The 13492-nt window shown below is 53.5% G+C and overlaps 1 protein-coding gene across 3 annotated transcripts in view; it reads right to left on the reverse strand.

Annotated features, from left to right (window-relative positions):
• The window catches only part of RADIL (Rap associating with DIL domain), a 53060-nt gene extending 46236 nt beyond the window's left edge, over positions 1-6824 (reverse strand). For all 3 annotated transcript variants that reach the window (XM_074345591.1, XM_074345592.1, XM_074345590.1), the window contains exons 1-2: positions 6669-6824; positions 1731-2329 (exon numbers count right to left, since the gene is read on the reverse strand). In XM_074345591.1, the coding sequence (XP_074201692.1) occupies positions 1731-2265 (535 nt within the window). In that variant the 5' untranslated portion in view covers positions 2266-2329; positions 6669-6824. The remainder of the gene's footprint in view (positions 1-1730; positions 2330-6668) is intronic.
• Between the last annotated feature and the right edge of the window lie 6668 nt (positions 6825-13492).

Here is a 13492-nt window from a genome sequence, read left to right on the forward strand (position 1 = left end):
GAAAGGTTTTGCCAAAACAGCACGAAGCTGAGTAGGCTGTGGGCCTTCTCCTGCCTTCGCACGTGAAAGGGACGGGCCCGAAAGGGGTCGGAGAACAGAAGGCAAAGCCCGGCGCCGCACAGATGCCATCCAGCTCTGCTGCCCACCCCTCTACCCCCACCCTCGGCCCCAGCAATCACCTGTGCGACACAGAGCAGGTCGTCCGGGGCCCCACCTGGGACCCAGGGCACAGTGACCCACTGAGACCAGTCCACGTGCTCTCGGCTCTCCGCCCAGCAGAGAAAACACTGGGCAGGACAGTGACCACCAGCCCCCTTCACCACACAACACGGCCCCTCAAACGTCTTCTAGAGTGAAGAGGGGAAGGAGCTAGGGGCCTCTGGAGCTCAGCAAGGCAGGGTCAGGACAAAATCCAAACCCCTCTGGGTGGGGGCATTCGGGGCGCTCTTCCGAGGAGAGTAAAAAACAGTAACATCACTACATGGTCAACTTTCCATTATCCCCCACGCCTGCAACTCCGCACCACATCGCTGATTAAACCCCCTTCCTGTCAGAGGGACCCCAACCCCGTCCTTGATCCACCACCAGTTGTGAGTGCACAGAACGCACCGCGTGCAGGAAACATCCGGGTCAGGCCCCACGGCCAAGCTCTCCTGCGCCTGTGGGCCGGAAACTCTGCACACGCCACTGCAGCCACCCCGGGAGGGGTGGCAGGCTTGCCCCATCCTGCAGACCAGGAGACTGAGGCACGACAGCCCAGTCAGGCCCCGGGACCCCAGCCCCTGGGAGTCCAAACACCTGCACACCCTCATCCTCACACACAGATGTTGATGTGGGCTTCGCACCAGAAGAGAACTAGAGAGCATGGGTGCTCGCGATCCCTGGGGATGCACACAAGATGCCAGCAAGGGCTCAAGACCCTTCCAACCCTGCAGTATCATGAAACAGGTGACAAGTCCCCTGCTCAAACGTCCTCTGCTCTGGGCCACTTGCTCATGAAAAATCACCATTTTCTATAGGAAACTAAGAAAAAGTTAAATACGATCTGAGATACATTTAAGAGTCTTTTGGCATATTTTTTAAGGCGCTTACCTATTCAGACAATCAACTTCTTTCCACCAACTGAATAAAAGCCAGACACAAAGCAGTGGCCCACAGGCCATGGAGTCCCCCGGTTCTGGGGCAAGGGCTCAGAGCTGCCCACTGCTCTCAGCCTACCTCAGACAGACAGAAACCACCTGCTCTAGGCTGGGCCTTCCTCCAGCACAGCCTCCCGCTGCCCCGGCCCCCACTCCAGTGCACCCCCCGAATGCACCCGCTTCCTCCATTAGCTTTTTGTTTGATTCACCAGAGATTCCCCCAGTGCCTCAGGCATTAAGGGACTTTCTGTGATGTATCTGCGCCTGTGTGGGCAAGGCACTCTCTGCAGCTCATGACATGCTTACCAGAGACCTGGACGGCGACCTGTAACCAAAAGGAGGAATCGCCCTTCGATACTGCAAGACAACCTCAGGAGAGGCTAATGAACACCAGCAGGCACCCTGCAGTGTAGACAAACCACAGTGTAGACAAACCCCAGCGCTGAGATAGCCCCAGGCAGAGCCTTGAATTGCAGAGCGAGTCCTCAGACTCCTGGACAGAGGCTGACTGTCCTCCTTCAGGGCAAACACACCTTCCCGTGTCGTCCCTGAATGGCCCCACACCTTAGCCCCCTCCTCGCCCCTCCTCACCTGCCGTCAGGGTGTCCACGTCTTTGGCCGCCAGCTCCTCCACGTCCGACCTCTTCCTCAGCTCAAACCTCCGGGACAAGCCCTCTCGAGGTTTCCATAATTCCTGGATCAGGAGCGGCTTCTCATTGTCCCCAAACACCCGAAAGCATTCGGCCTGCCACTGCCGCCCGGAGTCGCCAGCCCGGCCCACCACGTCGCACAGCACGTACTGGCCGGCGCGCTCGGGGCTCAGGCCGTAGCGCTCCAGGGCCTCCTTCACCAGCTCCCGGGCGCTGGACGTGCCGGTGGCCAGGACGCTCTTGTAGTGGGTGCCGGTGCAGACGCTGTCCCCGAACACCTTCAGGACCCCGGGGGCCGAGAGCTGGGTGGAGAGCTCAGCCGGGTCATCGCTGGCACCCAGACTGGAGAAGGTGGTGTCCAGGTCGCGGTGTTTGTAGCTCAGCGTCCGGGACAGCACGTTGGACAGCAGCTGGCTCTGCCGCTTCAGCTTGCTCTTGGCGGGTGGGGACATGATGAAGTGGGTCCCATAAAACATGGTGGGCCAGGCTTCGTGGACGAGAACTGAGGGCTCCGGCCAACGGTAGGGAGCAGGCCGTGTCCTGGGAAGAACGAAAGGTGGGTGAGTATCAACCATCACAACCACAGAGCCAAGGAGGTATAGGAGAATTTTAAGACTTAATAAACCACCCAGGGTCCGGCGCCCCAACAGAAGCAGAGGACATGCCACCCGAGCTGAGTCCAACAGTGAGAATATGGCCGAAGCTGGTGGGACCACAGGGAACAAAGCAGGTTCAAATGGGCTGAAATGCCCTACAAGGAGAGCCGGTACCAGGAGGCACAATGCGGTCACCCAAAGGTAAGACATGCTCTGTGGCAGGATTCCGACTCCTGCAAAGCGCAGGGCACAGCACACCCCACATGTGGGAAGCCCAGAAACAGTGGCAGCATGGGGACAGATGGTGCTGGGAGCAGAGTCTCAGTGGGGCTGCCCAGCTTCATCTGAGGCAGCCGGCCACGGATCACATCAAACCCGGAGAGAAGTTACAAACGACCCAGACAGCAAAATGCCGGGTCTCCCTAAACTCCATCCCTCCTGCACCACAGCCTCTCCTAGAGAAAAGTCATCACAAACAGCAAAGGAGCCAGGGAAGCAGGCAAAGTTGCAGCCATGTGAACAGAGCAGTAAGCGACCAGGCATTCAGAACACAAACCTCCCAAAACGCTGCTCCTGGATGACCAGTCCTGGCCTGGAGGAGCCACTGCCCCGGATGGCAGCACTAGAATGGACACATGACCACAAGGACACAAAAGGGCTCTTCCAGAACCACTGGTGGCATGGCTGGAATGCATCTGTTCCGCCCACCGCGGCCAGCCTGGCACTCGGGCTCTGGCCAGGCCCAAGATGCAGTCTTCCCGGGGAAATTGGAAAACAGCTTTGGGACACTGCAGTGGGTCATAAAGTCATGATTCAAGTGCATTTAATGCTCCAGAGGACTAGTCCCAACGAGACAGTTTGTCAGAACCCCCCAGAGCTCTGTGGGAGCAGGAGGCAGAGTAAAGGGAGGCTGTCTCTAAGGCTTCACAGCCAGTCCTGGGGGCCGGAAACCGCCCACCTCCTGACGCTGTGCCCACTTCCAGGCTCATGTCCTCACCACAGACAAAAGCAGACCCCCCAAAGAAGAAAGGTCCGTCTTCTGGAAGCTCTGGAAACCACGGCCAGGCCCCGGGGAGAGCGGCAGCGGGCACCTGTCGCAGTGAGGCACGGCAGCACTAAACTCCACTGCGGTCGGAAGCCTCCGTCCCGACTTGCCTGTGGTCACGGGCCCCGGAAGAGGCTGGCCCGGGGGATGCGAGCTGCTGCCCAGCGCAGGAGAAAGAGCCAGGGGGCCCCTCAGAGGAAAGGACCTACACCAGCCCCGAGGGCCCCAAACAGGGCAAGTGTCCCAGCCTCCCGCGCTGACACGGAGCCGGGTTCTTCCTGGCCGGCCACCTGGGTCTCGGTCGCATCCTCTGAAGTCTCTCACCCCCACCGGGGCTGTCGTGAATGAAGGCTAAGAAGCGGACCCGCCATTCAGTTCCTCCAGAACCAGCCACAGATGTCCTCGGAGGACCCTGAACTCTTCACCCACCAAAGACTGGGTTCCAGATACGCACGTTTGCCCCACGGGGTGGGGTGGGACGCAGGACACTCCCATTGCTACAGCCTACTGCTACAGTTACCGCCGCACAGCCCTGCACTGTGTCCCAGCTTTCCGAAGCTTGAACTTGCTTAAAGGAGTCGAGCATCCTAAGCCGAAGGCACCTATGAGCGTCTCTGGCCTTGGTGAGTCAAGCTATAAAGGAACATCTACGTGGAGGGCTGTTCCTCCTCCCCGGAGGAAAGTGTGACAAGGCTCCTTGGCAGATGCTAAGGGCCAGAGTTGGCTGTGGCTCCCGGCTTGGACCTGTTGAAGGCCTGACTGAATTTACAGCAGAAGCATTTCCGACAGTCCTCACGGGACAAGAACACAGCTTTGGTTCACACACTGCATCAGCAGCCTCAAACCCCTGAGCCGTCTGACAGCCGCACGAGCCCGCCTCCAAAATTCCCAGCACGTGCCTCTGGTGGCCACACAGCCTCCACTGACCTGGCCCCTCCACAGACACCACCCTCATTCGAGCACCCTCCAACCCCCAGTTCTGACCCAAACCTAGAGAGGCCTGCAGCACAGCCTCTGCCACCAGGCAGTGTCTGGCTTGGAAACCTCCGCCTTTGGAGGTGACGCCAGATGTAAGTGTGAATATGACGCCAAAAGCGGCGGAAATCCTGTCTCAACAGAAGCCCGAGTGGCAGAAAAGTCATGAGGTGAACACAGAGGTTTACAAGGCCGCCAGGTACAATGGAGAAGTGAATTACTGTTTTGCACCCAGGAGTGGACCCAGGTTCTATATCATCTGAAGCTTATACAATTCTGCTGTAATTTTTTTTAAAAAAGGAAACTGAATAGCTTTGTTGAACACCTGAAACTAACAACATAAACTGACTACATTTCAATAAAAAATAAGCATTTTTTAAAAAGGAATGGGGGCCAGGATATAGCTCAGTGGTAGAGCATGTGGTTAGCATGCACGAGGTCCTGGGTTCAATCTTCAGTACCTTCATTAAAATAAATAAATAAACCTAATTACCTCCCCCCAAAATTTTTTTTTTAAATTTTTAAAAAGAAATAGAAAATTACAAACACATAGCTGCTGGGAAGTCCCCTCCCAGGGCCTTGGAAGGGAGCCCCCTCCCTTCCTTCCAGCAGCCTCTTGTGCTGGATTCTAGGGCAAAGTCAGCAACATCATGGAAAGGGGGCAGAAAACGTAGGAGACACCGTGACTCACTCCTTCCTAGTAACTCCTTAAGCTGCAAGAAGTCCCAGTTAACACAGACCCTGAGCGACTTGATCAATTTTATCAGGAAGCCCTTTTCTCCTTATGGTCATGCTCTCTGTGGCCATTTTCAGAGTAACCCCAGACAGGGGCATCCTACTCACACGTGCCCTTCCTCCACAACCACAGAATGCAGAGTACAGCCAATTTGTCAAAATGCGAGGGGTGCGTTTTTGCAGAGGGCAAGGGGAGTGCAGGAGGATCCCATGCAGCGGAGCACGCCCTGGGTAACCAGATCTGTTTTTTTGGAAGCATGACCTGTCTTTCCCTTTTCTGCTCAGTTCTCTCCTCTTTCACACAAATAGGGAAGCACGGGCCCAAGGCTGTAGGTCATTAGCTATTGCTTCTCCTGAAGAATGTTTTCCTCTTGTTCTCAAGGAAGAGTCCAGTTTCTGATGAAAACAAGCTCAAGTCACAGAGGCGAGTGCAGTGAGTGAGGTCAGTGTGGGGCTGACCAGATGGGTGGAGGGACATGGCCGTTCCAACACTGCAATGTGGGAGCCATTAGAATTTCCACCAGGACAGGAAGGGAAGAGGGTAGACTCACAGGCTCTGCTCTGTCCCCACTGTCCATAAATCCTATCTTGACAGCCCCAGCCAGAGCAATGCTTTTAAATACAAAAATAATTTAATCAGATTTAATTCTGACATGCTAGCCCTCTTGTGAGGGGGCTGACTTTCTCTGCCAATGGGATTAAGGACTGGCTTCTCTCTGGAATGCACAAGAGGTGGCCGGTGCTAATGGGAGGCACCTGTAACTAACCGGAGACACCTGTAACCACGGGTGGGGGACCTGGAAAATTCTTTCCAGCAATTCAGATTAACCAAACACTTGACCAGGAGCTGGGAGTCCACTGGCTGGGTCTGCAGCCTCACCTCTGCTCCACCAACCGGCTCCCTAATGGGAAATAATCTAGTTTCTTCTGAGCGGCCCCCAGGAGCCCCAGTTCAGCATGTTTTCTTAGATGCAGTATTTGTCAAGGGGCTGGAAGTGGTACAGAAATAGCTGGGAGACAATGCTTTCAGCTGACACACGAGTGGGGAAACGCGCTGCTGTGTGAACAGGAAAACCAGGACAGGCTGTGGGCGTAGGGGTGGATGTCACGCAGACCCTGGAGGGAGGTTGCGGACTCCTGCGCCCACCTGCAGACCCCCTCCAAGGGGACCACCAGGGAGACTGAGGCCCGGGAGACGGCACTGTTGGGGGACAAGCTCCGGGAGTCGCAGGGGGCAGTGGCCACAGCTGACCCCCTGAACCCCGCAGGCGGGGCCGCCCTCGCCCCTGTAGCCGGCCTGAGGGTCCCGCCCCCCGAGGCCGCGCCCGGACCCCAGAGCCGCTTGTTTCCATGGCCACCGGACAAGCCTGGCTTTGGTGGCCAGAGAGATGCCCCGTGCGGGCCCAGCTGCCCCAGCACGCGCCCCGCGGCCTCCCCGCCCGCCCGTCCGGCCTCCGCGACCCGGACCCCCGGCTGCCAGCGAGCGACCCCCGCCTCTGCCGCCGCTCCTCGCGCACCCCGCACTCACCTCCAGCTCAGCCCACCGCCGCCACCGCGGCGTTCCCGCGCAGCTCCACACCCACCGTTAGACCGAGCTGGTGCTCGGGACCCGCGCGCGGCACGGAGCGTCCTGCGGGCCGCCCAACGGACGGGGCGGGCCCACGGGAGGGCGGGGCCTGTGTGGGCGGGGCCTCTGGGAGAGCCGGGCTGACGGCGAGAAGAGAGCGGGCTCCACCTGCGGCCACCCAATAGACGGGGCGGGGCCCTTAGAGGGGCGGGGCCTCTGAGCTGCAGGCCCAATGGACGGGGGTGAGACCTCGAGGAGGCGTGGCCTCCGAGGGACTGTCGGCCGAGAAGGGAAGGCTGGGCCCTCTCTCCTTTTGCAGCCAGCCACCCAATAGACGGACACAAGGCCTAGAAGGGGCGGGGCCTCGATGGGGGGCGGAGCCGGTGCTGTGTAGGGCTGAGCGCCGGCATCACCTGCCAACCAATTAATAGGTGTAGGCGTGGCCTCGAAGGCAAGGAAGGGCAGGCTTGGTTGCAGAGAGGTGGGGCTGTGCAGCCCACCCCCATCTTCAACTTAAGGGGCGGGGCCTATGCAGGAGGGGAGGGGCCAGTGCTAAGCGCAGGGCCAAGTGCTGGCCTCACACTCCCGAGGATGGGCAAGCTGTTTTGTCCCCACCTACTACTCCCTCAGCAGACAAGGCCAAGGAAAAGAGGGAGCAGGGTAAGACAAGCGCTGATTGGAACGGGGCGGTACAGAGCTGTGACCCTGATATATGAAAATATGGAAAGAGGACAAGGGCAGCAGGTTCCTTCTTCCCTACAAACTGTCACCACCAAGCAGCCAGTCTTAAATGACAAATCAGATCATGGCACTCTTCTGTTTAAAACGATGCAAAACGGGGCCAGGTCAGCTCCGGGGGTTCTGGCCCAACCGCTTTCCTCGGGTAACTGGTCTTAAAAGAAGCTCGTGTCCTTAGAGCTCACTTTGGCACCAGTCCTCGGGCTGGGATTTCACTTTGGAGAAAGGCTTCTCACAGACAGCTCCCTTTGGTCTAGACCTGGGGGATTCGTGTGGCCTTCGATGTAAGATGCAGAATTCTGACCCTGAGAGTGAAACTTCTTGTTGACAGCTATTGGGGTATACAGTTTTATAGTAATGACTTCAAATTTGTGAAGGGGAAAGTGGGGGGGAGGGAACAGACATTTACTGAGCACTTACTGTATGGCAGACCCAATGCGAAGGGCTTTACCTAGGTCATCTCATTCAAAGCATCTCATCAACTCTTGTGAGGCACATGATACTACACCCACTTTCCAAGTGAAGAAATAAGAGACTCAGGTCAAACAGCTAGAGGTGGAGCCAAAAACTGAGCTGGGGCTGGGTGATTAAATAATTCCCTTTACAGGACTCCCCATATACGTACACAACCTCCCCCTACTCCGACCCTGAAGAGGCAAATATCAGAGCTGGAAGGAGAGCCTGTGTTTAAATCTGTGTTTTTTGGTTTATTTTTCTTTTTCTTTTTTTTTTTTTAATGGAGGTGCTGGGGATTGAACCCAGGACCTCGTGCATGCTAAGCATGTGCTCTACCACTGAGCTATACCCTCCCCCTAATCTGTGTTTTCCTTCTAAGGTATTCCTTGTCATGATCTTGTCCCACCTCCCACCCCTCTTCAGCAGGGGTTGGCAAACTGCCCCTTGCAGGCCAGATCTGAGCTGCTATCTGTTTTTGTAAATCAACTTTTATTGGAACACAGCCACACCCATTTGTTTACGTATTGTCTGAAACTGCTTTCATGCAACAGAGACTTGACAGCCCCCAAAGTCTAAAATATTTACTATCTGGCCCTTTACAGAAAAATTTGCTGGCGCCTGCTCTCCAGGATCTAGTAGATGCCAACTCTTTGCTATTACCATGCTGTTTCATACATCTCCATCTTTGATCAGGCCAATCCCTCTGCCTTTGGAACATCTTTCCCAACTGTATCAGTCTGATCAGGCAGCCATAACGAGATAACACAGACCGGGGGCTTAAACCATGGGAATTTGTTTTCTCACTGGAAGCTGGAAGTCCAAGATCAAGGTGCCAGCAGGGTTGATTTCTTCTGAGTCCTCTCTCCTTGGCTTATAGATGCCAGCTTTTCCCTGTGTCGTCACCCGGCTTTTCCTCTCTGTTTCTGTCCTAATCTCTTCTTATAAGGATGCCAGTCAGACTGGATTAGGCAGAGCCCACTCTAATGACCTCATTTCAACTTAATCACCTCTTTAAAGGCCCTCATCTCTGAATACAGTCACCTTCTGAGTCACTAGGGGTTAGAGCTGCAAATTATGGATTTTAAGGGGACACAGATCAGCCCGTAATACCAATCTTCATCACCTGGCCAATGTCTACTCATCCTTCAAGGCTCAGATTAGGTGTCACTTAGGTAGTAGCCACTCTCCAAGGTGATGCCCAGTGATTCACACCTATTTCACACTCCAGTGCAGTCCCCTCCAAGTTGAATAGGGCTGACCTGTGTAACCAGTAAGATGTTGCCAAAATGACAGTGTGACTTCTGGGGCTCAATTATAAAAGACATGGCTTCTACCCTTGCTTGCTCTTGGATCTTTCCCTCTAGAGGGAACCTGCCACCATGCTGGGGGGACACTCAAGCAGCCCTAGAGAGGTCCACAAGGTGAGAAACCAGTGCCTCCCACCAACAGACAGCACCAACTTACCATCCACATGAGCCATCCTGCATGTGGGCCCCCTAGCCTCCGGAGCCTTCAGATGACTGCAACCCTGACCAACGTCCTGACTGCCTCTAATGAGGGACCCTCAGCCATAGCCACCCAGCAAAGCTGCTTCCAAATTCCCAACTCTCAGAAACTGTGTGAGGTGATAAACCTTGATTCCTGATTTGTGCCGCTAAGTTTTGGGGCAGTTTGGTATGCAGCAGTAGATAAACTAACCCCCCTTATCCAGGAGGACCTCCCTGACCCCCGGGCTTGGCTCCACGCCCCGCCTCTGTGCTCCTGCAGACTCTTCGTCAACTTTTTATTAGCCAAGTATCAAACCACGCTCCTTAAATGCAAATCAGATGTTGCTACTCCTCAGCCAAACGTTCTCTAATCACTTCCTTTTGTGCTTTGAATAAAGTAGGGCTTACAAAACCCTGCTGCAGCTGGCCCCTGCTGGCCAGTCCACCTGCTCCCTGACTCTACCAGGGAGCTCTAGCCACACCAGACTTCTGTTTCCTAAAACAGTAAGCTCATTCCAGGCTCTGAAACCTTTCCCCTTGCTGTATCCTCTCCCCAAGTGCGTTTCCTGTTTGTCAGCACGCTGCCACCTCCCTCTCCTCAAAACCCAGCTCCGCCATTAACCGATGACCATCCCCTGGATTGTCACCCCTGTGGTCATTCTCTGTCTCGGAAACTGTTTTACCGAATTCATAGGCCTTTATTACTATTTATATATTTAACACACACTAGGATTTGAGTTCTGAAAAGGCAGGTGCCTCATCTGTCTTCTTTATACTTGGCACAGAATAGAGGCTCCATGAATATTTGTTATATGAATAAACACGGGGATGAATAAATTTCCACCCATCTCAATGTCTCACCCCCTCCCTCAAGAGGAAGCTTCTCAAGTACTGAATTGTATTCATCTTTGTATTCCCGCACCTGCCCTTCCTGGGCAGGTGAGTAAAATAAGTGTTTGAAACACCGGGTGAAATCTTGGAAATCCGAGGGACAAAAATGGAGTGTTGAGCTGCCCTCCGCGGCCACCAGAGGGTGGCAGAGTCCCGGCACTCAAGTAGGGAAAAACCCAAATGAGCTCAAAGAAAAAGCATCTGATTAAGGTCAAAGGGCAGGTTCCCACAGGATGGCCAGTCCAGGGGCACAGACTGGGGTCTTGGAGACCAGAAGAGAGGAAGGGAAGGTGGCAGCAGGCACAGGGAGGATGTTAGATCCAAGCCTTTCTTTCAGAGACTGTTACATCCCAGCCACTAGTTGGGACTAGCAAACAGGTGACTGAATCCGTGGCTTCCATTCTTGATGAGCTCGACACCACAACCGTAACAGCAGTTCGTCAGGTCTGGTCATTCCTTGTAGACTCATCCGCTGAGAGCTCTGAAATTGTTATTTTAATTTCCACATCGTATGCTGAGCAACTTTCAGTCGACAGTGAGTACCTCCTGGCATCGGTAATGTATGGGGTGCCAGCACTACAGACTTGCATTGTTACTGACTCAGGGCCTTGGCTCCTCTCATCAGGAGAAATTGATAAGAGGCCAGACAAGAAATTCAGGTGAGGCTTTCCTGGGACTCCGGCTGCAGCGTGGGGGAGTGAAAACAAGTAACAGGCGCCCTAGCTCACTCTCCGAGGAGGGCGGGCTGCTTCCTTCAGTGGGCGAGGGCAGGTGTGGGCAAGGGTAGGTGTGGGTCGAAGGGGTGGCTTGTGTGGTCCACCTGCCCCCTTGGTGGTGCTGTGTGCAGGGATCGTGGGCAGTACCCTGCTTTGGTTCCCAGCCCCTCAGATGTGGCTGCTAGTTTGTGGCCTTTTTGTATCTCTTTGGTCATAATTTGCCCCAACTGCACATGGGTGCAGTTATTTTTAGTCACTTAGATAAATTTCTTTGCATCCTACTGTGGGAGGAGGAGACGCGTGTCCAGGGGCAAGCACTGCAGTAAAGGGTCCCAGGTCCCAGCCTGTCTCAGAATGGACTGCCAGGACCAGGGTAATGTCTAGGGTACCAGAACTACAGAGTGATGTATAGGGTGCCAGTGTTACCGAGCCAGACTTGGGTCTGCTTGCCAGCGTGTAGTAAAGCCAATCTCCTGACACCCCACCCTCCCCGCCCGGCTCTGGTGAAGGAAAGAGTTGCGCTTACTGCAGGCGCCAAGCAAGTGGTCCAGGCAGCTAGTGCTTAAAAGGCCCGAACTCCCCAAAGGCTTTCAGGCAAAGGTTTTTTAAAATGGGGTGGCGGAGGGATGTGGGGGTGCATGATCAGCTCAAGGACATTTTTCTGATTGGCTGGTGATGAGGTCATGTAATAGAAAAGAACAAATCTGGCTCCATATTAGCTCTGTTCCTTTGGCTTTAACCCTGTGCCCTGTGTCCTAGGCTTGGTCTTGCTAGCTCTGCACTCACGTAAAGATAACAAGTTGCAGAACAGAGAATAACATTTGTTGTGTTGAAGGTTTTGCAGGAGCGCCATGAGCTGGCCCACGTGGACGGCTGCGAGAACAAGGAGTTCCTACACCAAGAAGTTTGCAACAACCAACACGCCCCCTCCCGTGTTTTTTGTATAAAAGGAGCCTGTATTCTGACTGGGGTGGGGGTTCTCCAAGACATTATTCTGCCATCCTCTTGGTCTACTGGCTTTCCAAATAAAGTCGCTATTCCTTGCCCCAACACTTCATCTCCTGATATATTGGCCTGTTGTGGGGCGAACAGGATGAGTTTGGACTCGGTAACAGTCAACAGGAGTCGGCATCATCAACCTTCTGGCTCCAGCTGGTCTTGGGTCTCTGTGCTTGCGTGCAGCACGCAGTTAACCTCTTCTACCCGGTGGGAGTTACAAATCTGCAGAACAGCGCAAAGGACATGGCTCAGACTATTGTCTAGAGCCCCTGACGAGGAACCAAAGATCCTTGACGTGGTTTAACAGCTAAACCATTATTTTGTCTTGTTTGACTGTTTTCCTTTCTTTCTGCATTTTCTCACTTCTTGGATTAAATGTCCCCTTTGGAACTCAGGGAAGGCTAGGAGGCTAAAGGTCTTCTCCAGACAAGAGGCCGGCGGAGGCCATGGTGGGGGCAGCGGTCTGTTCTGGAACAGCCCCATCGGGTCCTCACACGGGTCCTGCTCAGTTCCACCAGGACTGCAGAGTAACGTATAGGGAGCCAGGACTGCAGAGAAGTGATACGCTGCTGTTCAGTCCGATTAGTATGTTCAGTGTATTCGCATGTAGAGACGCAACAGGCATTCTGTGCTGGGGATCTATAGCTCGTGTGAGCTATTTAGTTGGAAAATATTGATTCAAAGCCTTCAGCATGCACATAGGAAGCAGGTGTAGTGGACGTGTTCAATTGAAACAAGTAAATACCATTAAAATAGATCATGTCAGATTACTTTACCTTGGAATGTTGGGTCTGTTGAAAAAAAAAAAAAAACTTGAACTGTCAAAGATTTTAGGCTGGATGTGACTTAAGAAATCATCTACCCCCGTGATTATTCAACTACTCCTGTGGTGAAGCCTCTGGAAATTCTAGAGCTCTGGGGATTGAGAACATGTTGAAAAGTTGTATTTCAAGCCACATAGGAATTAGGATTAATTTCATCAGCCAAAAATATGACCATGTGATAAACAAAAAATCACAAACATGAGCACATGTGGCCTCACAAAAAACATATTGTTAAAGAAACAGACCTGCCTGGTTGGGTCTGACATTTCCATTAATATTAATTTTTTATTTGTTTACTTGGTTTGTTGCCTGTGAGCATTTTTTAGGAGGTACCATTTGCTTTATGACTTATGTATGCAAAAAATAAAGATCGAGAGAATACTATGTATTAACTTCTCTTTTTTTAAACTGAGAATTGAGAACAAGTGGCCCTTTTTCAAATTTAGGGGGAAAGAGCTTGGTCCAGCTGGAGATCTCCTTTCTAGTACCCAAGGAAAGAGAGTGAGAGTTCCTAATTTAGTCCACTGTCTGCACAAATGTGGACCAAAAGCCAAGAGAGGCTAAAGGATTTGTCCAAGATCACGAAGGTTCATAGGTAACAGATTATTTCTTCCTTGTAAAATCACATTCAAAAACACATGCAAGCAGGCTAGATAGGGACTATTTACAGTGAG

This window comes from Camelus bactrianus, chromosome 18, assembly GCF_048773025.1.
Source record: "Camelus bactrianus isolate YW-2024 breed Bactrian camel chromosome 18, ASM4877302v1, whole genome shotgun sequence".
Classification (NCBI taxonomy): domain Eukaryota; kingdom Metazoa; phylum Chordata; class Mammalia; order Artiodactyla; family Camelidae; genus Camelus; species Camelus bactrianus.